Source organism: Lithobates pipiens, unplaced genomic scaffold (assembly GCF_037356315.1).
Source record: "Lithobates pipiens isolate NorthernLeopardFrog02 unplaced genomic scaffold, aLitPip1_a1.2 Scaffold_19, whole genome shotgun sequence".
In the NCBI taxonomy this organism is placed as follows: Eukaryota; Metazoa; Chordata; class Amphibia; order Anura; family Ranidae; genus Lithobates; species Lithobates pipiens.
In genome coordinates this window covers 64,713,842-64,741,499 of record NW_027507764.1, presented here as the reverse complement: position 1 = coordinate 64,741,499, position 27,658 = coordinate 64,713,842, and the positions used below count along the sequence as shown (strand labels likewise).

The 27,658-nt window shown below is 43.1% G+C and overlaps 1 protein-coding gene across 5 annotated transcripts in view; it reads left to right on the top strand.

Moving 5' to 3' along the window:
• The window catches only part of CDK14 (cyclin dependent kinase 14), a 656,595-nt gene that overhangs the window by 380,753 nt on the left and 248,184 nt on the right, over positions 1–27,658 (top strand). For all 5 annotated transcript variants that reach the window (XM_077490836.1, XM_077490834.1, XM_077490833.1 and 2 more), the window contains one exon: positions 9,337–9,400. In XM_077490836.1, coding sequence (XP_077346962.1) covers positions 9,337–9,400 — 64 coding nt within the window. The remainder of the gene's footprint in view (positions 1–9,336; positions 9,401–27,658) is intronic.

Genomic DNA, 27,658 nt, shown 5'->3' with positions numbered 1-27,658 from the left:
TACCCATGAACAATGCTATCACTGCACATCCCAGCTCTTCACACAATGATGGAGCGTACTGTTGGCCATATTTGGCTTTTGCATTCTTTACTTACATTATGTAATAATGTGTGATGTATACATAATCTAAATGATGGGTTGAGGCAATATGAGCCTATTTTAGGGGTAATCCTGTCCTTGGAAGAAATGGCTCAGCATGGTCAGGTTTGTGCTAATGTGCCATCTTGGGGGTTTCCTATCTCAAGTTCAGCTGGATGGATAGGACTAAAGAAAAGTAGGATCACTCTTACATTTTGCTGCTTTCTTTCTTTTTTTTTTTTTTTCTTTTTTCCACAACAACTCAACAGATCTGCCCCTTTCTTAGATAGCTTGGTGGTCCGAAACAGCCAGCCCAGAATAGGCAGAAAAAAAAACTAAAAGTGGCCTGACCCCCCTTTACATGCATGCTATGTTTTGGCATATTCTGTATGCAAGCCAATTCAAAGAATATTTTTTTTTTTTTTTTATGCCTAAAATATCTGCTTGGTGAACACTAAGCTTCTATGAGGAGTCCATTAAAGTGGACTTCTGAATGCAGAAGAATCACGTTCATGAGAGGCGCTTTTGTGCATAAAAACACCAAAGGCGCATATAGCACTTCAGCTTTTATTAATTTTAATGGCCAGAATGAATTCAAATTCTGGCCAATGAAATAAAAGCCCAAACACTAAACACTGCTAAACTTGCCTTAACTGGTTTGGAAAAATAACTCAGCTTAAAGTGTCTGTAAACCTGAAATAAAATGATTTAATGAAGATTTATACCTGGTACAGTAGAGGATGTCAAGTCATCTGTGCCCAGTCTTGCCACAAAGAGTTAATTCAGCTCTGAGCAATCTTTTTTTTTTTTTGTAAGATAAAAAAAACACACACAGAAATGTTTGTGTCGCCACATCCCCCACTACTGTCACTTTCGAATTTGCCGCGAACACCCCAAATTGTTCGCTATTCGGCGAACAAACAGCCAATGTTCAAGTCGAACTCATGTTCGACCCGTACATAAAGCCCATCCCTATTTATAAGCTGTGGGCACTGGTGGGGGGGGGGGGGGTGGCTTTGCAGGAGGGAGCAGCAGGATCTCTAGAGCAGTCTCCTGTTTCCCCTGCAGAGGCACAACTTTTGTGCTCCAGTAGACAACGCACACGCTCTGCGGGCACGGCACATCTCACAAATACTGAAATAACAATTTTGGGTGGATTAAACCTTTAAAATCACACACAAAAAATGCACTGATTGATTTCTCATTGCAAGTCAGATTAACATCAAGTTAAAATGAGTTTGCTAATAGTACCAGCAACTCATCAACTTTCCATGCTCTGGGCTGTTGGACCCTGCCGGGTATAAGAGGCAAGTCTCTGCTGTATTAATGAGTAATTTATATTGAATGGAAGCAAGAAGTCATCAGTCCTCCTAGTTCAGTTTGGGGTCTGGACCTTTGCCACTGTCTTCTACTCATCGCTGATAGAGGCGGCTCTTGTTCTGAGAGCGGCTTAACTTCTCGTCTGCCAAATAACCCTTTTCTATCCAAATGTGGAGTGTGTGGTTTTATCTCCGTTCTACTTCGGAGTCTTTGGCAGACAATGGCTCTTTGTTACCATTGTCCTATTCTCTATAACTCCTCGCTTCACCTCCAATTCTGCATTTATTGAACTGAATGCTCTTGTAATCTGTACCTGTAGGTGAGCCTAAGGACCCAGTTAGCTGTGTAAGTAGAGGTGCTTTTTTTTTTTGGTAGTGTTAGGCAGGTTAATCATGCGTTTTCTTTGTGTGTTGACATACGTTATTATACACGTTATCCGTGTCAGAACATTTCATATTTCTTATATGTGGCTGCTTTACCATGTACTTGTACAAAGAAGTTTCCTGTTCTTTTTATTACTTCCTTTGTGTGAAATCCTTGTTCCTGCCAGTCCCCTTGCTTTCCTATTAAAAACTGACCACACTAAGAAGGTGAACACAGCATGGTCAGTTCTCTAGCTGTGCTCCTAGCCTTTCCAATGATTAACCACTTCCCATCCTGGCCAATTCTGGCACTTCGCTCCTACATGTAAAAGTCATAATTTTTTTTTTGTAGAAATTACTCGGAGCCCCCAAACATTAAATATGTTTTTTTTTTTTTTTTTAACAGAGACCCTATGGAATAAAATGGCAGTCGTTGCAACTTTTTATGTCACCGCAGCAATTTTTCAAATTTATTTTTTTAATGGGAAAAACAGTTTCATGAATAAAAAAAAAAAAACACTAAAGTTATCCCAGTTTTTTTGTATATTGTTAAAGATGATGTTAGATACCTAACATGTCATGCTTGAAAATTGCAGACTCTCGTAGAATGGCGCCAAACTTCTGTACTCAAAAATCTCCATTGGCAACGCTTTCAACATTTTTACAAGTTACATGTTTAGAGTTAGAGAAGGTCTTGAATAGAATTACTGCTCTCACTCTTAACGTTTCCAGCGATACCTCACATGTGTGAATTGAATGCAGTTTACATATGTGGGCGTGAGGTACGTATGCGTTCGCTTCTGCGTGCGAGCTCGTGGGGACGGGGCTCTTTAAAGTTGTTTTTTTTAATTTTATTTTTTTAATTTTAAACTTTCCTTTCTCTGCTGCTTACTAGAGCCGTGAGTAGCGGCGGTGATCGGGTCTGCTCCCTGGCTTGGTATATTGACGAGTGAGGGGAAGATGGCCACCCATCACCATAACATTGCAGGGCGGAAGCGACATCAAAACGTCACATAGCTCTTAAAGGGCCTTTTTTTTTTTTCTTTTTTAATGACAACTTTTTTTTTTTTATTATTGTATTTTAGTGTAAATATGAGATCTGCGGTCTTTTTGAGCCCAGATCTCATATTTAAGAGGTACTGTCATGCTTTTTTTTTTTTTTTTTTTTTTCTTTTTCCTATTACAAGGAATGTTTACATTCCTTATAAAAGAAATAAAAATGACACACTTTTTTAATTTTTTTTAAAAGAACGGTGTAAAAATTAAAAATAAAAGGTAAAATTAAATAAGAAGGAAAAAAAAGTTTTAAACGCGGCCCGTCCCGCCGAGCTCACGTGCAGAAGCGAACACATACGTGAGCAGGGCCCACATACAAAAACTGCGTTTAAACCACACACAGGTATCGCAGCGATCAGACAATGACCACCATTTTATTCTCTAGGGGTTTTTTTTTATCACTTTTATTCCTATTACAAGGAATGTAAACATCCCTTGTAATTGGAATAGTGCATGGCAGGTCCTCTTTATGGAGAGATGTGGAGTCAGGCCAGGCGTGACATCATAATGGCACTGGCAATATGATTGTTCTCATGGTGTAGGAAATCGCAGGCTGAAGAGAATGATACCGGGTTGATGCCTGTAGGTGCAGGCATCAACCCGGTATAACCACTAAAATGGAAGAATGTCCATGTACGCCCTCCCATCTGGAAGTGGTTAAGGATCGTACACACTATAAGAAAATTGAGTGAACGTTTTTGTCTAAAGAACTTTTGTGCGATTTTTGTATAGTGTATGCACAACTTTTGACAGCTGATTTGGGAATTTTCATAATGAAAAGTCAGAAGGGACAAACTTCAAAATTTTGCTTGTACGGGAACAGAACGAATGATTTTTGTTTTTAATGCGCACTGTATTCATACGATTTTCATACAAGAAAAATCTGAAAAGAGAGACTGCGCATGGTCAGAAACCATAAACAAAAAAAGCCTTTGTCGTATGAGAATGTTTGTATGATTTTTCGTCCGTCGATTCCAATTTGCTGTGAAATGACGAGGAAAGTCAGACTATCGTTTGCTTGATTTTCTTAGTGTGTACCCCACTTTAGACTTGGCCAGACACCCCCTTCCTGCACAGTCTTTCACCGGGAAGATGTGTGCTGCTAATAGACATAGTGCCAGGGCACACCCTAATCTACCTGGGTAAACTAAGCTCCTAAAAAAAAATTGTGAACCCCTCCCCCAAAAAAATTACTAAAATTGTAAAAAATACAAAAAAATAAAAATAAAAACTACTGACACTCCACTGCCCTACTGACACCATGTCTGCCCTACTGACACAATTAGTATACAGTATATACACATGCTCACATACGTGTTTCAGCTTTGGGGTGCACACCCTAATGCCAGGACCGTTTTTAGGGCAGGGCAAAAGGAGTAGCTGCCCTGGGCCCCATTATTGTAGTGGGGCCCAAAGCAGCTGCCTCATACTTGCCAACAATCCCAGTTTAAATTCCCTTATCCCTTGAAGTTTTAGTCACGTGCTGTGTCCGCATATCTCAGTGTAATGCCCAGCTCTGCCCTATTGCCATTTTCCGATGACTCACCTGCAGACCCTGTGTTTACATGTAAATAACCTGCTTGATATGTAAATAGTGGTGGCAGTAATATGTAAATAGTCGTGGTCCATGCCATTGATATGTAAATAGAGGCGGCATTCATATGTATATCATGTACCTCTGAGGTCACCGTCACTTCTGCTGAATGCTGCCCACTGGGGAGGTAAAGGAGCACACTTGAAAGTCCTGCCTACAACTGTAGTCATTAAGCCTAACATCAGCCTGTTCTGCAAACGTAAGCAAATTGGAGGTGGAACCTGTCTTCAAAATAATATGATGCCACAGCACCCTGAATTTTGGTGCATGTGAATACGCAGGCAGGCAGTGAGGAGATAATGTGCTGTAACCTTTAGCAAACAATCAGTGAACAGTAATAATGTGCAGTAACCCCTAACAACCACATAGTGAGTGGTATAGATGTCCAGTAACCTCTAGCAATCAATGAGTGAGCAGTATTGATGTACAGTAATCTCTAGCAACCAATCAACAAGCAGAAGTCATGTGCCGTAACCTCTAGAAAGTAACAGTGAGCCATAATGTGTGCTGTAACCTCTAGCAGCCAGTCAGTGAGCGGTAATGATACACTGTAACCTCTGGCAACCAATCGCAATCGCTGCCTGATCTGATTCAGTAAACTGATTTTGAGTCTAGCTGCTATTTATTGTATGTGTTAGAGCATGCGGAGAGCAAAATTGCATGAAAGAGGGGCCCAAGAAAATGTTTGCCCAGGGTCCAGTCAATATTAAAGATGGCCCTGCCAAATGCAGTAGTAGGCTGTGCACAGCTATGCTGCTGCTGTTTCTCCTCTCCCCAGCTGTTATCCAGCAGAGAACAGAGGAAATAAAAAAAAAGAAAAACTGTATTTATAATGTGTGACGTTTCTATTTTAAGCTAAATGGGTTGTTTTACAAAGTGAAGGTTCGCATTAAAGTTTAAAGCAAACCAGTTTATTTTAATGATGTAAATGAATAAATATATATTTTACTTAGAACTTGCATGACTACCTAGCACTTAGTAGCGCAAGAAACCAATCACGTCTAGCTGCAATGCAGAGGGGAGCGGATTGAATGGTGACTCATCACTGTACTGGTGCTGTTTGAGTGTCCAATCGGGGTGACAGGGGCGTGTTCTTGACCAAGTTTAATTGCAACTGCAGTGGAAGTTGGTATCTGGCTATGCTGCTTGGCAGGGGTGCCAGGATTATATGATTGGCTGAACAAAATGACAAATCCTATGGCAGGGTAAATCACTCTGATATTACTGAGGGAGTGGGTTCAGAACTAAGGGGAATACTCAAAAAAAAAAATGTTTAATTTTATTACAGTATATTTACACAACAATGCGCTCCTATTTGTAGGCTTGATATTAATGAGGTTCCAAGCACCAGCATTGTTATGTACTACTCATAGGAGTTCTAATAGTTAGTGGCACCGGGTGGAGGGTGAATCGCAGTCCTAGAAATAAGGAGTTTGGGTGGAAAGCTTTTATCTGCAGTGTGGTGCAGTGAAAGTAGACAGAGATGAGCCAGTAAAACCAAGTAACATCAATCTTCATTGGAATGATGCGAACAAATACGTCTTACTGAGAGTTTTGAAGCGACAGCACAGCCAATGGCAAACCGTGTGAGAAAGATCATTAGGAACTTTGCATATAATATGATCCCAATGTCATAGTAAATAAATGTTGGGAGGTTTATCAGGGGAATTGCGCAATGTAGGTGACCTTTTCATTTAACCTTTGCTGTTTTTATGAGGCCCAATAGTAAAAAAAAATTATGCAAAACTTTACATAGTACTTTAACCAGCCTGTTAGTCATTATGCATCCTTCACATTATCAGCCCAATACATGTTTTCTTATGTTTTCTTATGTTGAATAATGGGCAATAATTCTGCAGTGTGTGTATGGGGGAAAAAATTACTGTCTAATGCTGCCATCTTGTGGTTGATTGTTGATATTGCATATTCAGCACTGAACAGATATTGCAGTTGCTATCGGTATAAACTACAGTGATCTGCTTAAAATAAACCTGTCATGAAAGAAATATGGAGGCTACAAGTGCTGAGTTTTCTTCTTTTTTTTTTTTTTCAATGCCAGTTGTCCAGATACCTTTTTAAATCAACTTAATTAGTCTTTTGTACCAGTGCCTATAAAGTCCAAAAGTCCCCTTTCTCCTTTTGTAGCACCAGTTGTCCAGATGTTATGCCGACTCGCTGGCTTCAGTACTTTGGAGCATTTGTTTAGGAATTTCGGCAGAATCGGAACATAGTGTTGGCGTTACAGCCAAGTGACTAGCAGGCTAAGAATGTGCGGCCAGTGATGGCCTTCATGTTTCTTTCATGACAGGTTTCCTTTAAAAAGTAGCCACTGTTACCAATGCTGGGGGTTATTATTGATGCTACATTGGCATCAATAGCTGCAGTAATAACCATCAGAACTGGTGCCAATGACTTTAGTAATAACCCCAGCATTGGTGTCAGTGGCTGTAATAATAACAACCCCAGCATTGGTGTCAGTGGCTGTAATAACAACCCCAGCATTGGTGTCAATGGCTGTAATAATAGCCCTAGCATTGGTGTCATTGGCTGTGATAACTCCAGCATTGGTGTCATTGGCTGTGATAATAACTCCAGCATTGGTGTCAGTGGCTGTAATAATAACCCCAGCATTGCTGCCATTGGCTGTAATAATAACTCCAGCATTTGTATCAGTGGCTGTAATAATAACAACCCCCAGCATTGGTGTCAGTGGCTGTAACACTTGGCACATGATTGGATGTGTAAAGTGACCACATGTTTATTGATCTCTCGTCACACTTTTGTAAGGCAGGCATTCCATGTTCAAAGGAATAATATATATTTGCAATAATTATATATGTTCAAAGCGCATTTGTGAGGCCAGGCACTGATGTTGGATGAGAAGGCCTGGCTCTCACAATCTCCACTCAAGTTCATCCCAAAGGTGTTCTACCGGGTTGAGGTCAGGACTCTGTGCAGGCCAGTCAAGTTCCTCCACCACAAACTTACTCATCCATGTCTTTATGGACTTGTCCATATATATATATATATATATATATATATATATATATATATATATGTGTCTAAATATATTTCTAAATGAGATATGGGCATTAAATTTTCACTACATGTCGGCAACAACCCATGCAATCCATACATAGGAAGAAACCAAAACAAATAAGTTCAGAAATGAAGTTATGTGTAATAAAATAGTATGACACCAGGAAAAAGTATTGAACACTTTAAGAAAGGGAGTTGCAAAAAGGCTTGAAAAGCCAAGACACCAGATGAAATCTGTCAGTAATTAGAAAGGAATCCTGACCATTGTCAGTGCAAATTAATATCAGCTGGTTCATATTCATAAATCCTATTTATTTTTTCTTTAAAGTGGTACTAAATGCAAGAGAAAACCTTCATTATACTATAGCTTGCTGATTCTTAAATGTAATGGCAGCATTAGTTTTCTTTTTTTTAGGCTTTTTTTTTTTCTATCTTTCTTTGGTGATCCAGCCAATAAGTCTGTTTTTTTTTTCAACAGAACAAGTTCTCTTCCAGATGTATCAGTTTACAGAGATGAGACAAACTATTTACCGCTGACAAGCAGGGCCAGGCTTAGGGCAGTGCACAGGTGGGTCAGCAGGGCAGTGTACATGAGGGGTCAGCAGAGGAATGCATAGGCGGTCAACAGAGCAGTGGGGGGAGCATAACTGAAATCTGTCAGGGCACAGCCCACCCTAGCACCCCCATATATCTAGCCACGCTGACAGGGGTGCCCACAATGATTATTTCATCTATTCATGTGAAACCTTTATCCCAAAAAATAAAAAACGGGTGCTGTATATGGGTAAATGGGTGATTATAAAATATGAGCCAGAGTTTGGCTTCAATTTGTTAATGTATTTAAATCTGCTATTATGTAACCCTCCCCCCGGCTGACATTTGCTGCTGTCCAAAGGTGCCCTCTGTGCTCCTTCATCCAGAGCGGGGGGCGGGGCCTCCAATTCAGGGGGTGTGTTACTGGCCAGATCATCACATGAAAACAGAGGGGGAAACAGCTTCTAAAAAAAAAAAGGAAACAAATGCAGCCATCACATCTAATGATTGGTAAACTGCTATATATCACATTTTTGGTTCAATTCCGCTTTAAAGAGGTTGTAAACCTTGGAAAAATAAAAAACAAACCTGCAAGACAAAGGCATAATGTGCTAGTATGCATCGCATCATAGCTCATTATGAAATGCTTACCTTAGAACGATGCCCTGGATTGGCGTCGGCCCTCTGAATACAGCGCAAACATCTTCCACCGGAATTGCTTCCGAGTTCGCGGCTCCGGCGCTGTGATTGGCCAGAGCTGCGATGGCGTCACTCCTGCGAATGCACGCAGGAGCTGCCGATCACTGCACTACTCCTGAAGAAATGGCACCAGCGGCCTGTTTATTCAGTGCTCATGCGCCAATGATGTCGGTAGCAGCGCATATAATGCATATCCTGATGACCCTGATGTAAGGGGGAGGCAGGCTCTCTGGGGACCTTGATGTAGGGGAAGGCTCTCTGGGGACCCTGATGTAGGGGAAGGCTCTCTGGGGACCCTGATGTATGGAGGAGGCTCTCTGGGCACCCTAATGTAAGGAGGGGCTCTCTGGGGATGCTGATGTAATTATAATATATAATGAAATGAAAGGGTATGACTTTCTTTAATTTGCTAATATGGGCTCTAGCCCCAGATCTTTTGTAGACCTAGCAATACCCCTGCAGGTAGGTCTTATTATAGGCCTACCTGTAGGTAAAAGTGGAGTAATAGAGCTTACAACCCCTTTAAATGTTCCGACTGTTTTATCTGATGTGTAGTTTTGGGTTACTGACCAGTGCACAATATTTTTGAACTGCCTTACTAAATAAACCATTTTGTGTATCCTGACTGACTGCAATGTCATCTCTGACTTTCAGATCCTTGGAACCCCCAATGATGAGACCTGGCCGGGTGTCAGTTCTTTACCACATTTCAAGACAGGTACGTTGCACCATTTTATCTTTACCCCAATGTACTACTTTGCGCTCATTACACAAATGTTAAAGCTGAACTCCGACCTTCCTTTCAGTCTTGCACAGTTGTACCAACTCCTTTCCTGGGCTGAAAATGCTTCCTCAGATTTCACTTCACATTGTGAGCTTCTCACTATGTACATTAGAAGCTAAAGCAAGTCATTTAGAGCCCACCTCATTTTCTAGCTGGAGAATGTCGTGTCATCAAGCCTATTCCTCTTCAGCCTGACTGTCCCTCGCTGATCTCATTCATTCATTGGATCTCAGTTCCTTCCATCATGGAGGATCCGTATCAGTGGCGGTGCGTCCATAAAGGCGCACGGGCACCGCCCCCTCTCTTCAGCCACCCCCTCTATGGCCAATAGATTCATGCATTGCATGAATCCATAGACTTTAACAGTGTTCGTGTGTTCCAACAATTTTTTTTCCTGTTCGCATGTTCTACTGCGAACCAACCCGGGGGGGGGGTGGGGTGTTCGGCTCACCCCTAACAAGAATTGTAAACATTCCTTGTAATAGAAAAAAAGCATGACAGGACATTTTAAATATGAGACCTGGGGTGAAAAAGAACTCAGATCTCATATTTACACTAAAATGCAATTTAAAAAAAAAGAGAAAAAAAAAGCCATTAAAAAAAAAAAAGTCTCTTTAAGAGATGTGGGGGGAAGTGATGTTTTGACGTCACTTCTGCCCTGCAATGGTATGGAGACAGTTGGCAGCCATCTTCCCCTCACTCGTCTCCATACCCAGCTATGAAGAGGACACGATCGCCTCCGCCACTACCAAAGCAGTGGAGGGCACCGGAGCATGGCGGGAGCCGCCTCTCCTGAAAAGTAATCTTGTGACTAATCCGCCACAGAGACCACTTTTATCTGAAAGCGGAGCGCCCGTTGAAGAAGAGGATATTGGGGTTATGGTAGCTAGCTGCTTCCATAACAACGATATTCCTCTTCAAAGTACCAACCTATAGTGACAGCGGGCGGTCCGGAAGTGGTTAAAGTGATTGTAAAGTCAGAAGGTTTTTTTTATCTTAATGCATTCTATGCAATAAAATACAAAAAAACCTTCTGTGTGCAGCAGCCCCCTTAGCCCCCCTAATACTTACCTGAGCTCCATCTCTGTCCAGCAATGTTCACGAGTCCCTCGGCCGCCCAGGATAAGTCCTCCTGATTGGCTGAGACACAGCAGCAGTGCAATTGGCTCCTGCTGCTGTTAATCAAATTCAGTTATTCAATCTGGAGAGAGAGGGGGGTGGGGCCAAATCACAGCTCCGTGTCTGAATGGACACAGGGAGATGCAGCTCGGCTTGGTTGCCCCATAGCAACCTGCTTGCTGTGGGGGGGCACTCAACAGGAGGGAGGGGCCAGGGGTGCTGGCGAGGGAGAAGGAGGAAGAGGAGGATCTGGGCTGCTCTGTGCAAAACCACTACACAGAGCAGGAAAGTATAACATGTTTGTTATTTAAATAGAAAAAAGTGAGACTTTAGAGTGATTGTAAAGTAGAACTAAACTCCTGGGAATACTCAGCTCTGCCTTCCAATAATGCGGCTGTTGCATCCCTCACTGGCCGCTGTCATCTACTTCCAGGTGCCCAGTTTTTGATTGGTCAGTGGGGAAGGAGGGGGGTGACGTCAACCCGCACCTGAGCACAGGAGTCAGTCATTCGGGCACAGCCAATGTGTGCTGAGGATGTGTAGCTCAGTGTAATAGAAGATGGCGAGCAGGCAGGTAAGTCTGTGTTATTGTAGAAGAGACCCGGCATGTCTCTTCTGCAATAAAGAGCTCCATCCCGACAGTCTTTTACTAATTAGGTTTACAGTAGTTCTGCTTCCAAAAAGTACAGCTATTTAAAACATCAATAGAAGTATATCTACACCCCACAGCAAAAACTGATTACACATACCTCCCAACTTTCTGAGATTGGAATGAGGGACCCCTTGCCACGCCTCCTTAAAGAAGTGTACAAACAAGATTGGGTAAACCCACAAGTGCTTTTACCACTACTATTCCTTTATATTGGCTTTTGGAATTTACAAATGCAGCAATTAGTAATCAGATGAAAGGTTTAGCTCTGGGAAACACTTTTTGATAAATAAAAAGTGCATTTTATATACATCTATATAGATCAGACCAAAATGAGGGACAAATGAGGAGGAAAGAGGGACAGAGGGGTATTTCTCCAAATCAGGGACAGTCCCTCGAAATGAGGGACAGTTGGGAGGTATTATGATTATATCAAAGCTTCCTGGCTCATAGGGGAGATGTTCTGACCTTTTTTCCCTTTAGTTTCACCTGGTAATCCTTTAAGAACACACTTCCGTATGACTCAATCCTGACAACCACAAACTGTAAGCATTTTGTACACTAATGTATTTTGTAATGTCATATGTTTTCTGCAAATTTTCTTTTTATACACTAATTATCTTGTATTATGTACAGTGCAGGACGAAAATAAACTTTTTTTTTTTATTTAAAAAAACAAGAACACACTTCCGTTACCTGAGTGGTAATGCTCACTCCTCCACTGTATCTATGGAAGGAGCCATGGTTGTCACACAGGCTGAACTTGAAATGTGTCTCCTGGTTCATTGCCATTACATGTGGGTTGATGGGATTAGTAGCTCAGAAAGAAAAGCCTGCTTTTGCTTTCAGTTGAGCTCACAGGACATAGCACTTCTAGTAAGATCGACGGGTATATTCTGTGCTTGCTAAAAATAACGAATGCAGCCTCCACATCCAGAAACTGCAATATGATTACATGTTCTTGGGTTTTATTGCTTGAAATGAGAAATTTCTCAGTGGCAGCACTTTATTTTGAACACTAGGTGGCAGCAGTGCCACATCTTTGCATAAAAGTTGAAGCCGACTTTCTGCTCAGAAATACAAAGTCCGTGTAATGCTTTTCCTATTACTCCCTAAACAACAGCAACAAAAAAAGAAGCTAATTAAGCATGAAAAATAGATGTCAAACATTAGAAGTAAAAAAAAAAAAAATTTTTCTTTGGACTTGGTGTGATGATATCAGTGGCCTTCTTTTGCGACTTCAAAAGTTTAAGGATCCCAAATCTCAGAAGAAGATATTGCAGAACTGTACAGGAGCGCAGTCCTGCGGGATCTGGGATTCTCGGCTATCTGAAGATCCCACAGAAAACTGATGTCGCCTGGGAACACCCACCAGAAGTCTGGATCTTTACTAGATGCCTGGTCAACATGCAGATTCTTTGTCTTCAATGCGTTGAGTAAGCTAACCTGGAAGTATAGAGTGACTTTTCTGTGCCACCAGTTTGCTGCAAGCTTCTTGGTGTCTGACTCCAAATCGGACACAGCCAGGCAACTAGTATTATTTTTTTGAAGAGGATCAGCAGTGAATACCCCCATATTTCTTTTCTAATTGGTGTACTCCAACCACTTGACCTCCGGAAGATTTACCCCACTTCATGACCAGGCCATTTATAGCTATATGGCACTGCGTTACTTTAACTGGCAATTGCATGGTCACGCTGTACCCAAATTAAATGGAAAAGCTATTTTTCCCCCACATATAGAGCTTTCTTTTGCTATTTTTTTATCAACTCTGTGATTTTTATTTTTATTTTTTTTTTATTTTTTTTGTGCTATAAACATAAAAAGACAGACAATTTATAAAAAAAATAAAATGAAAATGTTCTTTTACTTTCTGCTATAAAACATATCGATTAAAAAAATTGCATTTCTTCATAAATATAGGCCAATATGTATTCTGCTACAAATTACTAATAAGCGCACACTGACTGGTTTACTTGAACGTTATAGTGTCTATAACTATTTATGGAATATTTTTTTTTATACTAGTAATTGCAGCGATCAGTGACTTATAGCGAGACTGTGATATTGCGGCAGACGTTCTGAAACTAATACTTTTTGGGGACCAGCGACACTAATACAGTGATCGGTGCTAAAAATATGCACGGCCACTGTACTAATGACACTGGCTGGGAAGGGGTTAAACATCTAGGACAATCAATGGTTTAACCGTGTGCCTAACCAGTGTTTTTGTGTCTACTGTGTGCTGCTTTTACTAGGGGAAGAGATGGATTCTAGTCCCTACTTTGCAGGAACACGAAATCCATCCCTTCCCCCCCTGTCAGAACAGAACTCTTAAAATAGTGACGCTTTAATGCCGACGCACCCACCATCCCAGTGTGAAAGGGGCCTAATACTTGGCTATGTGTTTTACTTCAAATGACAGTTTCGGAGTAGGCAGTTACATTTACGGCCAGTTCACACCAGTTCACTCCAGTTCACTCCAGTTCACTCCAGTTCACTCCAGTTCACACCAGTTCACACCAGTTCACTCCAGTTCACTCCAGTTCACTCCAGTTCACACCAGTTCCATCCAGTTCCATCCAGTTCCATCCAGTTCCATATTTTCTGCACCAGAAACTGACCGGAAACTGACCGGAAACTGACCGGAAGCTGACTGCATGGTGTGAACTAGAGCCATTGGAATACATGGAAAACACTGTACATGCATTTTTAGTGCAGAAAAAAAGCACACGGAACTGCATCTGGTGTGAACTGGCCCTTAAAAAAAAATACAATGTAAACTTGACAAGGGACACCAACATAGTTGTATCTTTGATCTCAACTACGGGATAATGGTGTTGTGGTAATTTGCCCAAATAAAATAAAAATAAAAAAAGCAATAATAATATTATTCTTGATATCACTAAAACAAAAAAGCCTTTGAAAATTAGTTTGCAATAACTCCATCAGTATCACCAGCAAAACAGCTTCATTATTATCCCATTAAATGTGCACTGTATTTGGAGATTTCATAATTTGCCGCGTCACGAATGTTAATTCTCCATTACAAAACCGTCCGCTTCCGGCTTGTTCTTGCTTCCGAGCATGCGTGTTTGTACTTTGGACAACACAAGTAAATACAAAATGCAATTTGTAAATGAAGGTGTTTATTATTAAAGGTGAAAAAAAATCCAAACCATCATGGCCCTGTGTGAAAAAGTGATTGCCCCCCTTGTTAAAACATACTATAACTGTGGTTGTCCACACCTGAGTTCAATTTCTCTAGCCACACCCAGGCCTGATTATTGCCACACCTGTTCACAATCAAGGCATCACTTAAATAGGAGCTGCTTGACACAGTAAGGTCCACCAGAAGATCCTTAAAAGCTACACATCATGCCGAGATCCAAAGAAATTCAGGAACAATTGAGAAAGAAAGTAATTGAGATCTATCAGTCTGGAAAGGGTTATAAAGCCATTTCCAAAGCTTTGGGAATCCAGCGAACCACAGTGAGAGCCATTATCCACAAATGGCGAAGACTTGGAACAGTGGTGAACCTTCCCAGGAGTGGCCGGCCGCCCAAAATTACCCCAAGAGCGCAGCGACGACTCATCCAAGAGGTCACAAAAGACCCCACAACAACGTCCAAGGAACTGCAGGCCTCACTTGCCTCAGTTAAGGTCAGCGTTCATGCCTCCACCATCAGGAAAAGACTGGGCAAAAATGGCCTGCATGGCAGAGTTCCAAGGAGAAAACCACTGCTGAGCAAAAAGAACATCAAAGCTCATCTCAATTTCTCCACAACACATCTTGATGATCCCCAAGACTTTTGGGACAACATTCTGTGGACCGATGAGACAAAAGTGGAACTCTTTGGAAGGTGTGTGTCCAAGTATATCTGGCGTAGAAGGAACACTGCATTTCATAAAAAGAACATTATACCAACAGTAAAATATGGTGGTGGTAGTGTGATGGTCTGGGGCTGTTTTGCTGCTTCAGGACCTGGAAGACTTGCCGTGATAAAAGGAACTATGAATTCTGCTGTCTACCAAGAGATCCTGAAGGAGAATGTCCGACCATCTGTTCGTGTACTCAAGCTGAAACGAACTTGGGTTCTGCAGCAGGACAATGATCCTAAACACACCAGCAAGTCCACCACCGAATGGCTGAAGAAAAACAAAATGAAGACTTTGGAGTGGCCTAGCCAAAGTCCTGACCTGAATCCTATTGAGATGTTGTGGTATGACCTTAAAAAGGCCGTTCATGCTCGAAAACCCTCTAATGTACCTGAATTAGGACAATTCTGCAAAGATGAGTGGGCCAAAATTCCTCCAGGACGCTGTAAAAGCCTCATTGCACGTTATCGCAAACGCTTGGTTGCAGTTGTTGCTGCTAAGGGTGGCCCAACCAGTTATTAGGTTTAGGGGGCAATCACTTTTTCACACAGGGCCATGATGGTTTGGATTTTTTTTCACCTTTAATAATAAACACCTTCATTTACAAATTGCATTTTGTGTTTACTTGTGTTGTCCTTGACTATTGTTTAAATTGGTTTGATGTTCCGAAACACTTAAGTGTGACAAACATGCAAAGGAACAGGAAATGGGGAAGGGGGCAAACACTTTTTCACACCACTGTACAAGCGGTCAGATTTACTGACAACAGCCTGTCATCACACATTTCTCATCGGAAAGTCCAATCCCGTGTAAGCGGCTTTAAGGTTTGATCTCATATTATATGGTTTTGGTAAATCTAAAGACAAAAATCTGCAGAAAATCTAATGGTGTGTATGGGGCTTTAGCTCCGTTCTAAGACCCCATACACACTATACAACTCTTGTCAGATTTTCTTTCGATTTACCAAAACCATGTAATGCAAGGGCCTGCCTGATTGCATACAAATTGAAATGCTTAAAGCGGGGCTCCACCCTAAAGTGGAACGTCCGCTCATGGGAACCCTCACCCCCTCCGGTGTCACAGTTGGCACCTTTCAGGGGGGTGCAGATACCTGTCTAAGACAGGTATTTGCACCCACTTCCGGGCATAGACTCCCACGGGAGTCTGTCTCTTCCTATCCCGCCGTGCTGTCTGCTGGGACACACACGGGTCCCAGAGACCACGCGGACCATTCCTATTGCGCTGCGCAACTCGGGCATGCGCAGTAGGGAACCGGGAAGTGAAGCCGCAACGCTTCACTTCCTGATTCCCTCACCTGGATTGGCGGTGGCAGCAGCTGAGAGCCGAACGACCGATCAGCCTCGGCTGCCGACATCGCTGGACCCTGGGACAGGCGAGTGTCCATTTATTAAAAGTCAGAAGCTGCAGTATTTGTAGCTGCTGGCTTTTAATATATATATATATATATATATATATATATATATATATATATATATATATATATATATATATATATATATATATTTTTTTTTTATACAGTGAAGTCCCTCTTTAAGGTTTGACCTCATATTATATGGTTTTGGTAAATATGAAGGAAAAAAATCTACGGAGAATTGTATAGTGTGTATCCAGCTTTAGTCTCTGCCTGACAATCGGCGGGTGCCGGCGGCCATAGAGTGCCCAACACCCGCAGCTTCTGCTGTGATTATTAGAAGTGGCCCATCGGCGGCACACTCACGCCCCCTGCATGCGGAAGTGCAGTATCTCATGTATATACATGATCTGACGCACAGCTGCTGCCCTCTAGCAGTAAATTTGTTATAGGGAGGTCAGCAAGTGGTTAAGAGACCCTTTAGCCAAAGTATCCATTTCCACAAAAATAATGATTAAAGCCCAACTTTGGGGAAACTTGAAAATGATCCCTTGCCATAAGGCTATGCCTGCTTACTTGCCCAATTTGCTGCACTGCTGGACTGGTGCCTGCAGCATCTTCATACTCTGGCAGTCCAAGGTACTGACATCATCGTAACCAATCCAGGGTCCATAGCCCGTACATTGGATGTGATGGCGCCCCCGCTGGAGCATGGGGTAGCACCATCTGCTGCGGGCGTGGAGGTTCAGATAAGTAAAGTGCTTTCGCTCACCTCTAGACTAAATGAGCAATTAATCCTTGCATTGCAGGCACAGCTCCATTACAAGGGGTAATTTCCAAGTTTCCTAGAGTTGGGATTTAAGATTATATTGGCTTTTATTATGTTTTATGCATGTTCAAGCCTCTGTTGTGTAGATATCCAAAAGCCCTGAGACTGCTGCTGGGTGCCATCATCTTGGATCAGCAGCCCCAGCAGACTCGGGGCTGTCACTCAAGGGACATTATATAGCGGTGGTTTTCGGTCCCCCCAACAAGTCAAGGGGGGAGGGGGGGCGAGAGGGCTATGGCGTGCAAGGAGGGGGGGGGGGGAGATGCTAGGGAAACAAGTCGATTTTTAAAGCAAGTTCAAAGGCACATTGGAAGTGAATAAAAAAAGGTAATTGATAGAAAGGAATACACTGCATAAGAATTAAATATTTCTGTGCTTTTACTTGTAATTGTTTAAGCTGATGACGGGGTCTCTATAAGACCAACCTCCCGCAGCAACTTTTACTGACAAAACGTGAAAACTTTACTGGCGGAGCTCTTTTTTTTTTTTTTTTTTTTACTGGCAACCTGAGAAATGACAGGACTCCTATTGAAAACTAACACAGTGAATATTTAAACAATATAAGCATGATATGGAAACAATTATAATACCTCTAACAATGTCATTTGCTTGATTTTTACTTAAAAAGTCAACACAGCATGAAATTATCAGCCCCTGATATTTACTGGCAGTTGTAAAAAAAAAAAATCTGATTTTTACAAGCTGTCAGTAAAATTACTGGCGTTTGGCAACCCTGCCCCGCAGTTGAATATGATTTTTCTTCTAAAACCCGCTGTATCTGTAGGCTGCTGTACAAGCTTTTTGCCAGAAGGTGGTGCTGAAGATGACATCTGTAGTCTCAAAAAAACGGTTTACCCATTTCTGAGATTAATAAAAGAAAAATTGAATCCTGCATAAGAAATCTTCCAGGAGCCCATGGCACAAATCTAAATCTGGCATTTATTCACAGCAAGACTTTATCAAACCTTCACTAGAACGCATTCTGTACAAAACCTCTTCAAGCTTCTGCCTCCTTGTCTGGGTTTTTATGTTAAAAAAATATGTTTTATGAAATGAACTATAAAGCTTTATGGATTGTTTTGTCTGTTTCCGCATTGGAGAGATTTTCCATAATTTCCCGTCCTGATCAGATCTGGAGGGAAATCTCCCCAACAGGGGCAAAGTAACCCAACGGGGTGCCACAGGGACAGGGCGTGATGAGCAATGTCTTCGGTGGGATGGGGCATTGGTGTTGGACTTAAAAGGGCCACATTTGTTTTGACAAAACGATTGGAGGTTTTTTTTTTATCTTTTTATAATCACCAATTTAACCCCTTCTTGCCCAGACCCATAGAATGCATGAAGGTAAAAAACCTTGAGTCTTTACAACCACTTTAATTATAGAGGTTGGTAGATCTGCCAACTCGGTGGTTGCTCAGTGCAATTACTCTCTTCTTTTCAGCTGAAATAATACTATCTATTAGCCACATACAGTATTATTCAATGAGACGGCTCATGGGCGGGGCTTATGTCACTCAAAGGGGAAACTCCAGAAACTTTGCTCGCTAATGCCCAACTAAGCAGGCAGAGGCTGCTGTCATGGCACTGCATTAAGGCAGCACTCCAACTTAGAAGTGACCACATGTCATGGCACAATTAAAGGGGTTATAAAGGTAAAAGTTTTTTTCACCTTAATGCATTCTATATATTAAGGTGAAAAACATCTGACAGTGCCGGCCCCCCCAGCCCCCTCTTTTTACTTACCCGACCCCTCAAAAGTCCCGATGTCCCCGACATCCTCTTCGCCGCTCAGCCTGGCCATTGATTGGTCACAGTGATTGGATTGAAAGCAGCGCAGCTATTGGTTTGCGCTGCTGTTATTCACATCCAATAATGCGGCGCGGGGGGGCGGGCCCGAGTGATGCAATGAGCGGCTATGGCCGCTGGCTCTGTCATGGGAGCGCGCCCGCAAGCACTCCTCACCATGCGAGGGAGCTTGCATGAACGTGAGAAGTGCTTGTTGGGGGGGAGCCGAGACAGGCGCTGGGGGACCCCAGAAGAGCAGGTTCGGGGGGCCACTCTGTGCAAAACCAACTGCACAGTGGAGGGAAGTATAACATGTTTGTTATTTAAAAAAAAAAAATTACCTTTTACAGTCACTTTAACTTCCTTCCATGCTGCAGCACTTTTTTTTTAGGGGATACCGCGGAGCCTGTATCTTGCGCTTCAGCTTGGCTGTGATGTCCCCCAACTCTGAGTGACATGCTACTAGAATCAGACTGACTCTCAAGGATCCTCTTCACACTTTCTTCCCCGTGCCATGTAGCTAGATACATAGGGGGCTCTGTGATGCGGGTCTGGTCCTGGAAACACAGGGGCGCCGTCTGCAGTCGCCCCCTCTCTCTACCAGACCAAACATGGTCATCCTTTCTAGTTACACTGCAAACACATTGGCTGGCAGCTTAAGCAGCAAACACACAACAGGTTCCTCATGGCAACAGCAATCTGATCTCCTATTTTTGGCGTTCTCCACCTGTAGACCTTTGGTAGCACACATCCCCTGCCTTACATGCACCCATTTTGAAAGACTTCAGACCAGGCACTTAGTAACTTAAGAACTTTTACAAAAGTTTCTTGCAGGCAGCGGATTTACAGATCAGTCTTTCACAGTTCATTGCTGACACGGCCCCAGTTTATTTGAAGTACCGTAACTCAGGCTGCCCATGTTATACCTCTAAGCAAGGGAGAGTCCTTGTCTAAGGTCCATGTTCTAGTCCAGTACCCAGTAGTGTATTTAGTCTTTGTGCTGCCTTAGGCCTGACTAAACTTATGCACCCCTTAATTTAAATATGATGCACCCCTTCCTGTCAAGGCCACACCCCTTGCTGTTTAAGATCCTCCCTGAAATTTTCGAGTGGGGACACTACTCTTTCCAAAATGAAAAAAAAAAATGTTGCCTACAGTTCTACTTCAAGCACAAATTTCTGATCATTTTATGGAGAGGACTAAGAAGATATAACCATGCCAATGGTGCAGCAGAAAACATGTAGCACAGTGAGGAAGGTTTTTGGTCCAGGATGAGAGGACAGTCAAAAGGATCAGTGGTGCCCCCCCCAGTTGCAGAATGCCCGCCGTCCACATAACGGAAGCAGTGCGGCCGCTTTATGGGGGCACTAGACTAATTTGCCTCTCTGCCCAGTCTGCCCCATAAGACTGGCGCTACACTAACAGTGCAAGCCAGTGGGGACTCTTTCTGTGCTGCCCCCCTGCAAAGTGCTTCCCTAGGCCTGGGCCTTGTCAGCTTAGGCCAGGATACAGTGTTGACAGTACCCCAAAAAGGTGGCTATGTGTTCCTAGAGGAGCATCATCTTGCAGCACAGCTTCCTGTCCGTTCTCATGAAGGAGAAGAACCCAGAGAGACTTCCTTCCCTTGTGTACTGTAACGTAGTGCAATACATTAACGTGACATAGTGTGCACCCCAAAAGTAGGTACCTGCCCACAGGCTGACCCATAGACCTTCAGTGCGAGAAGGAACAGTAAAGCACAACTGATGGGTAGCTTTCCAAAGAAGGAAGCAGAGACTGCATATGTAATTAGAAAACATAGATGTATAAAAATAAAAAAAATGTAAAACCTTGTTTATGTGGAAAAATTTTTTTTTAAAACCCTATATATTCCCTTTATGCAAATAATTGGCTACAGAATAAAGTAAACCAGGGGTTTCCAAACTTTCTAAACAAAGGGCCAGTTTACTGTACTTCAGACTTTAGAGGGGCTGGACTGGTGATAGTGCGAGTAGAAAATGGCCTGGCATCAGTAATGCCCTATCATTGGTGTCCGTGGGAGGAATAGTGCCCCATCATTGGTGTCCGTGGGGGGAATAGTGCCCCATCATTGGTGTCCGTGGGGGGAATAGTGCCCCATCATTGGTGTCCGTGGGGGGAATAGTGCCCCATCATTGGTGTCCGTGGGGGGAATAGTGCCCCATCATTGGTGTCCGTGGGGGGAATAGTGCCCCATCATTGGTGTCCGTGGGGGGAATAGTGCCCCATCATTGGTGTCCGTGGGGGGGAATAGTGCCCCATCATTGGTGTCAGTGGGGGGGAATAGTGCCCCATCATTGGTGTCAGTGGGGGGGAATAGTGCCCCATCATTGGTGTCAGTGGGGGGGAATAGTGCCCCATCATTGGTGTCAGTGGGGGGGAATAGTGCCCCATCATTGGTGTCAGTGGGGGGGAATAGTGCCCCATCATTGGTGTCAGTGGGGGGGAATAGTGCCCCATCATTGGTGTCAGTGGGGGGGAATAGTGCCCCATCATTGGTGTCAGTGGGGGGGAATAGTGCCCCATCATTGGTGTCAGTGGGGGGGAATAGTGCCCCATCGGTGTCAGTGGGGGGGAATAGTGCCCCATCATTGGTGTCAGTGGGGGGGAATAGTGCCCCATCATTGGTGTCAGTGGGGGGGAATAGTGCCCCATCATTGGAGTCAGTGGGGGGGAATAGTGCCCCATCATTGGTGTCAGTGGGGGGGAATAGTGCCCCATCATTGGTGTCGGTGGGAGGAATAGTGCCCCTTCATTAATCATTGGTGTCAGGGGGGGGATAGTGCCCCCTCATTGGTGTCCATGGGAGGAACAATGCCCCATCATTGGTGAGAGGAATAGTGCCCCATCATTGGTTTCCGTGAGAAGAATCATGCCTCACAATTGGTGTCTTTGGGGAAAATATTGCCCCATCACTGGTGTCTGTGAGGAGAATAGTGCCCCATTGTTGGTGTCGGTGGAAGAAATGGTGTCTCATCATTGGTGTCAGTGGGAGGAATAGTGTCCAATCATTGGTGTCAGTGGGGAGAATAATGCCCCATCAATTGTATCAATGGGAGGAATAGTGTCCAATCATTGGTGTCAGTGGGGAGAATAATGCCCTATCAATGGGAGGAATAGTGTCCCCCTGTTGGTGTAAATGGGAGGAATAGTGCCCCAAGGGCTGGATAAATGCAAGCAAAAGCCCGCAGTTTGGAGACCCCTGAAGTAAACCATTGCTATGTCCATGAAAACCAAGGACCCCATCATTGATGTCAGTGGAAGAAATAGTAATCCATGATTGATGTAAGTGGGAGGAGTAATGCCAAATCTTTGGTGTCAGTGGGAGGAATAGGGTCCAATTATTGGTGTCAGTGGGGAGAATAATGCCCCATCAATGGCAATAGTGGGAGGAATAGTGCCCCAATGGCTGGATAAACGCAAGCAAAGGGCCACAGTGTGGAGACCCTTGAAGTAAACCATTGCTGTGTCCATGAAAACCAGGGAAAGATGCTTACTTTGTTCACCTCGCCCCACCCTCCAGAAGCATGTAAATACCCAGCACTTCTAGGTGTGGATGATCATGTGACTTATTTCCTCTCTTCTGTGTGACAGAGCTAGGTGCCTTCTGGTCCAGCACTGATACTCATAGGACCAAGGAAGGAGTCCATAGCCTTACGTGTGACAAGGTTTTTGTCGTCTTGGTCCCTGAACAAAGCAGCAGTGGAGCTAGGGAAGCTAAGTATATTTTGGGGAGTGGGAGATCTAAGTGAACATTTTCTTCTCGTCTTGCATTGAATGGTTTATTTGAAACCATTGAATAGAACAATATACATCTCTGTGTCTCTGCTGAAAATATGTGCTATAATTATTTGCACCTTCTGAGATCTGACCAAGCCTTGCAAGTAAGTTCCCTTGACAAACTTCAATACTAAACGAAAAACTGGTATGACCCTGATCCTCTGTGAAAGCCAGAAGGGAATTATGGAAACTCTAGGATCCCCAGCATTTTTTTTTTTTTTTTTTTTTTTTTTTTACTAGGCCCCCTCCTGCTGGTGCTGCTAACTACATACTTTCTGCATACACAGCACAATCTAGTGGTTGAAGGTGAAAAGCACAACCCGTTGAGATTGGAAGGATGACAAGGGATGCAGTTTTGCATATAATCAATGCTAGAATAAGCTTCTTTAGCGCTCAAGGAAAAAAGGCCAATAGGAACCCTCCTTCATGAGCTGTGAACTACTTCAGGAGCGTAAGTTGCAGATCCTGCACTTTTTGCACCCCTCCTTCCTACTGAACTGTCTAAAGCTGACACCTCTTCTGCCTACTTCGCTGCATATAATTACGTACAGATTTCTTCTATATATTCTTTATTTTCACCAAAAAAGGGATTGTGGTTTTTCTAATTTGGGGATTTTTTAGAGAACATCCTATACATAAAAACATGTCTAATGTTCTTTAACAACCGTTCCCCTGTAGACCATTACATTCACCGAATGTTTCCATCCCTCTGCAGAATCTATCTACATAATCCATTTTATTTTTATATTTTTATAATGAAGTGAAACATTTACATTAAATAATCTAATTGTGTGCGTTCTTCAAGTTTTCAAAGCCTGTTACCGTTCACTGCGAGTATTTGGGGAAAGTTGGCGGCGTAATTCACTGAATGGTCTGATTCAAATGCTCTTGTGTCTTCCAGCAAATGCTCTCCTCTGGGAATTTTCGCTCAGAATTAGAGCCCTGTTCGATCCGTGTAGATTTTCCTAAAATGAGGAAAGCCACAGCCGGGCCGTCAGTCAGCTTAGCTCTTGCGCACTTGTGACATATTTATTGTTTTAATAATGCCAGGTGCCGCAGCTTTGCTTTCATAGTTAAAGACTTGCATATGGTAAAAAAAATATATTTTGCCTTCAAAAACAAATTTATTCTGAACTCTAGACAAAAAGCTAAATACAGTGATAAAATATACATTATATAGTCAAAAGTACTGGGACGCCTGCCTTTACACGCACATTAAATGTAATTTTATCCCAGTCTAAGTCCGTAGGGTTCAATATTGAGTTGGCCCACCATTGCAGCTATAACAGCTTCAACTCTTCTGGGAAGGCTGTCCACAAGGCTTAGGAGTGTGTCTATGGGAATGTTTGACCATTCTTCCAGAAGCACATTGGTGAGATAAGGAACTGAGGTGGAGGAGAAGGCCTGGCTCGCAATCTCCGCTCTAATTCATCCCAAAGTTGCTCTAATGGGTTGATTCTGTGCAGACCAGTAAAGTTCCTCCACCCCAAACTCGCTCATCCATGTCTTTATGCACTGGCCAAATCATTTGGTGGAGGGGAGATTATGATGTGGGGTTGTTTTTCAGAGGTTGGGCTTGGCCTCCTAGTTCCAGTGAAGGGAACTCTTAAGGCGTCAGCATAGCAAGACATTTTGGACAAATTCATGCTCACAACTTTGTGGGAACAGTTTGGAGATGGCCCCTTCCTATTCCAACATAACTGCGCACCAGTGCACAAAGCAAGGTCAAACATCCCCATAGGCACACTCCTAAACCTTGTGGACAGCCTTCCCAGAAGAGTTGAAGCTGTTATATCCGCAAAGGGTGGTCCAACTCAATATTGAACCCTACGGATGAAGACTGGGATGCCATTAAAGTTCATGTGCATGTAAAGGCATGTGTCTCAATACTTTTGACAATATAGGATATATTTGGGAGTTGTTAAACTGCCAAAGTGTTTGTATTTTTGTCCACCAGGTCCTGAGATTTACACCTGCCAGACAGCACAGCCAAGCTGGTGACCGGCCTTTTTTTTTTTTTTAAAGTTAGTGTTCCTAAACCCGTAAAATCAGTCTGTATATGCAGTAAAGCATGCTTTTTATACTCACTGTGGATCCTAAGGGGTTAATACGCTGCATTGTGTAATTCTGTTTTCTGATCCTCCCCTACTTCCACTGTCCCCAATCCATCTTCTGATAGAACAGAGCCTTAGGTGCAAGCTGCACGTGCTCAGTTTGGTGTGTATTGCTACAGCGTTTTTCTTTTTCTTGAGAAAGTGCATGTGATCTGCACACAGCCAATCAGTACTGTCCAGGCAGAGGATCGGGGGTCCTGCAGCCTCATAGGACAGTCAGAATAGAATGAAAACTCCTCCTACAAGCTTTAACCAGACACTGATAGAAGTATCAAGACTGCTACAGTTGTGCTCATAAGTTTACATACCCTGGCAGAATTAGATTTCTTGGCCATTTTTCAGAGAATATAAATGATAAAACAAACTTTTCTTTCACTCATGGTTAGTGTTTGGCTGAAGCCATTTATTATCAATCAACTGTGTTTACTCTTTTTAAATTATAATGACAACTGAAACTACCCAAATGACCCTGATCAAAAGTTTATATACCCCAGTTAATAACGTGTATTGCCCCCTTTAACATCAATGACAGCTTGAAGTCTTTTGTGGTATTTGTGGATGAGGCTCTTTATCTCCTCAGATGGTAAAGCTGCCCATTCCTCTTGGCAAAAAGCCTCCAGTTCCTGTAAATTCTTGGGCTGTCTTGCATGAACTTCACGTTTGAGATCTCCCCAGAGGGGCTCAATGATATTGAGGTCAGGAGACTGTCAGACTTGTAAATGTAACTGTATCCGAGAAAAATTAGGTCTCCTGCCTTCCCAGCCAGGGCTGCATGGCAGAGCTGTGTAAGTCTCTGAACAGTATGGACAGAAATACCAATCATTTGGTAGGTCAGATAGCTCCCTTTTCATGTCCTTATTTAGCAGCCTGCCTGAAGTTCAGCTTTTTTCTTTAACAAGTGTTTTTATTGACAGAATGTAAAAACGTACAGAGCCAACTGACTGTAACAGTTATCCGGAGTGCACAACACAACATAACTCGAAGAATAGCTCTATAGTTACAATAATATGGAATAAATAAACTGATCCATAGTATAGGTGCGGTATACAAATGTTCCTAAAAGATAGAACATGGTTATCGGCAGTAACAAAAAGAAAGAATGAAGGAGGCTGGACCTTGGGGGCCACGGGGAAGCCCTCTGATCTACAGCGCATTCTCGGTCATTGAACCAGAGGAATGTCAGTCAACTAAGGTAAACAGAAATATATAGGATGAAGAATACCTCCCGTATATGTAGGAGGCTGTTAGAGGAACAGGGAAAAAAAGAGAAGGAAGTAAGAAAGGTTAAAGGGATTGTAAAGATAATTTTATTTATTTTTTTAAATCACAAACATGTTACAAACAACATACTTGCCTCCACTGTGCAGCTCATTTTGCACAGAGTGGCCCCAAACCTGGTCTTCTGGGGTCCCTCGGAGGCGGTCTCCACCCCCCCCCCCCCCAAGTACTTCTCACGTTCATGCAAGCTCCCTCGCATGGTGAGAAGTGCTTGTGGGCGCGCTCCCGTGATACAGCCGCCGGCTATAGCCGCTCACTGTATCACTCGGCCCCGCCCCCGGCACGCCGCATCATTGGATGTGATTGACAGCAGCGCGAGCCAATGGCTGTGCTGCTTTCAATCCATCCACTCTAGCCAATCAATGGCCAGGCTGAGTGGCGAAGAGGATGTTGGAGGCAAGCGCGGCACTTTCGAGGGGTCAGGTAAGTAAAACGGGGGGGGGCTGGGGGGGCCGGCACTGTCAGATGTTTTTTCACCTTAATGCATAGAATGCATTAAGGTGGAAATTTGTTTACCTTTACAACCCCTTTAAAGAGGAAGAGGAAAAGGTAAAAAGAAAAGAAGTACAATGAACCTGGTCAAAGAAGAATGAGCATAGGATATCCAGGACTGCCAAACACGCAGAAATTGGTCATGAGAATTTGACATTATAGATGTTAATTTCTCATTGATCATTACATTGTTCAGGCAATGTTTAAGGTCTTCCAGGCTGAGAGCTGGAGTTTTCCAGGCCCTTACTAAAGTGAGCTTAGTTGCAAGAAAGAGGTGTGTTGCCAGTTTGCGTTCAGCCCATAACAATGACTCGATATGTTTAAAAAGGAGAGCTTCACAGGGGAGTGCAATAATGTTCACAATAGTGCCTAAACCACTTTGTAATGATCTATCATATAAAATACCTTAACGTTTTTGGTTGTAACATGACAAAGTGTGGAGAATTTCAAGGGGTATGAAAACTTGTTTCAAGGCACTGTAAGCCCTTGTACACACTTGCCGGTAAATTTTTCAGACAAAATGCTCCGATCGTACATACTTCGATCATGTGTAGACTACTCTGATGGACAAAGTGCCACGCATGCTCAGATCAAATTCCTAGACCAAAGCTATTGGCTACTAGCCTGAACGTAGTCCCGTCTTAACGAAATAACGTCATCATGTTATGTACAATCGGATTTTCCGACAACTTAGGCCGCGTACACACGGGCGGACTGTCTGCCGAAACTAAGTTCGTCAAACAGTCCGCTCAAACTTTTGAATGAACGAACTTGCCCACACACGGCACTTTTTGAGCGGACTAAGTTCGTCGTACTAAGTCCGCGCAACTTTTGAAATGAACGGACTCGCCCACACACGAGGAGGACAGTCCGCTCA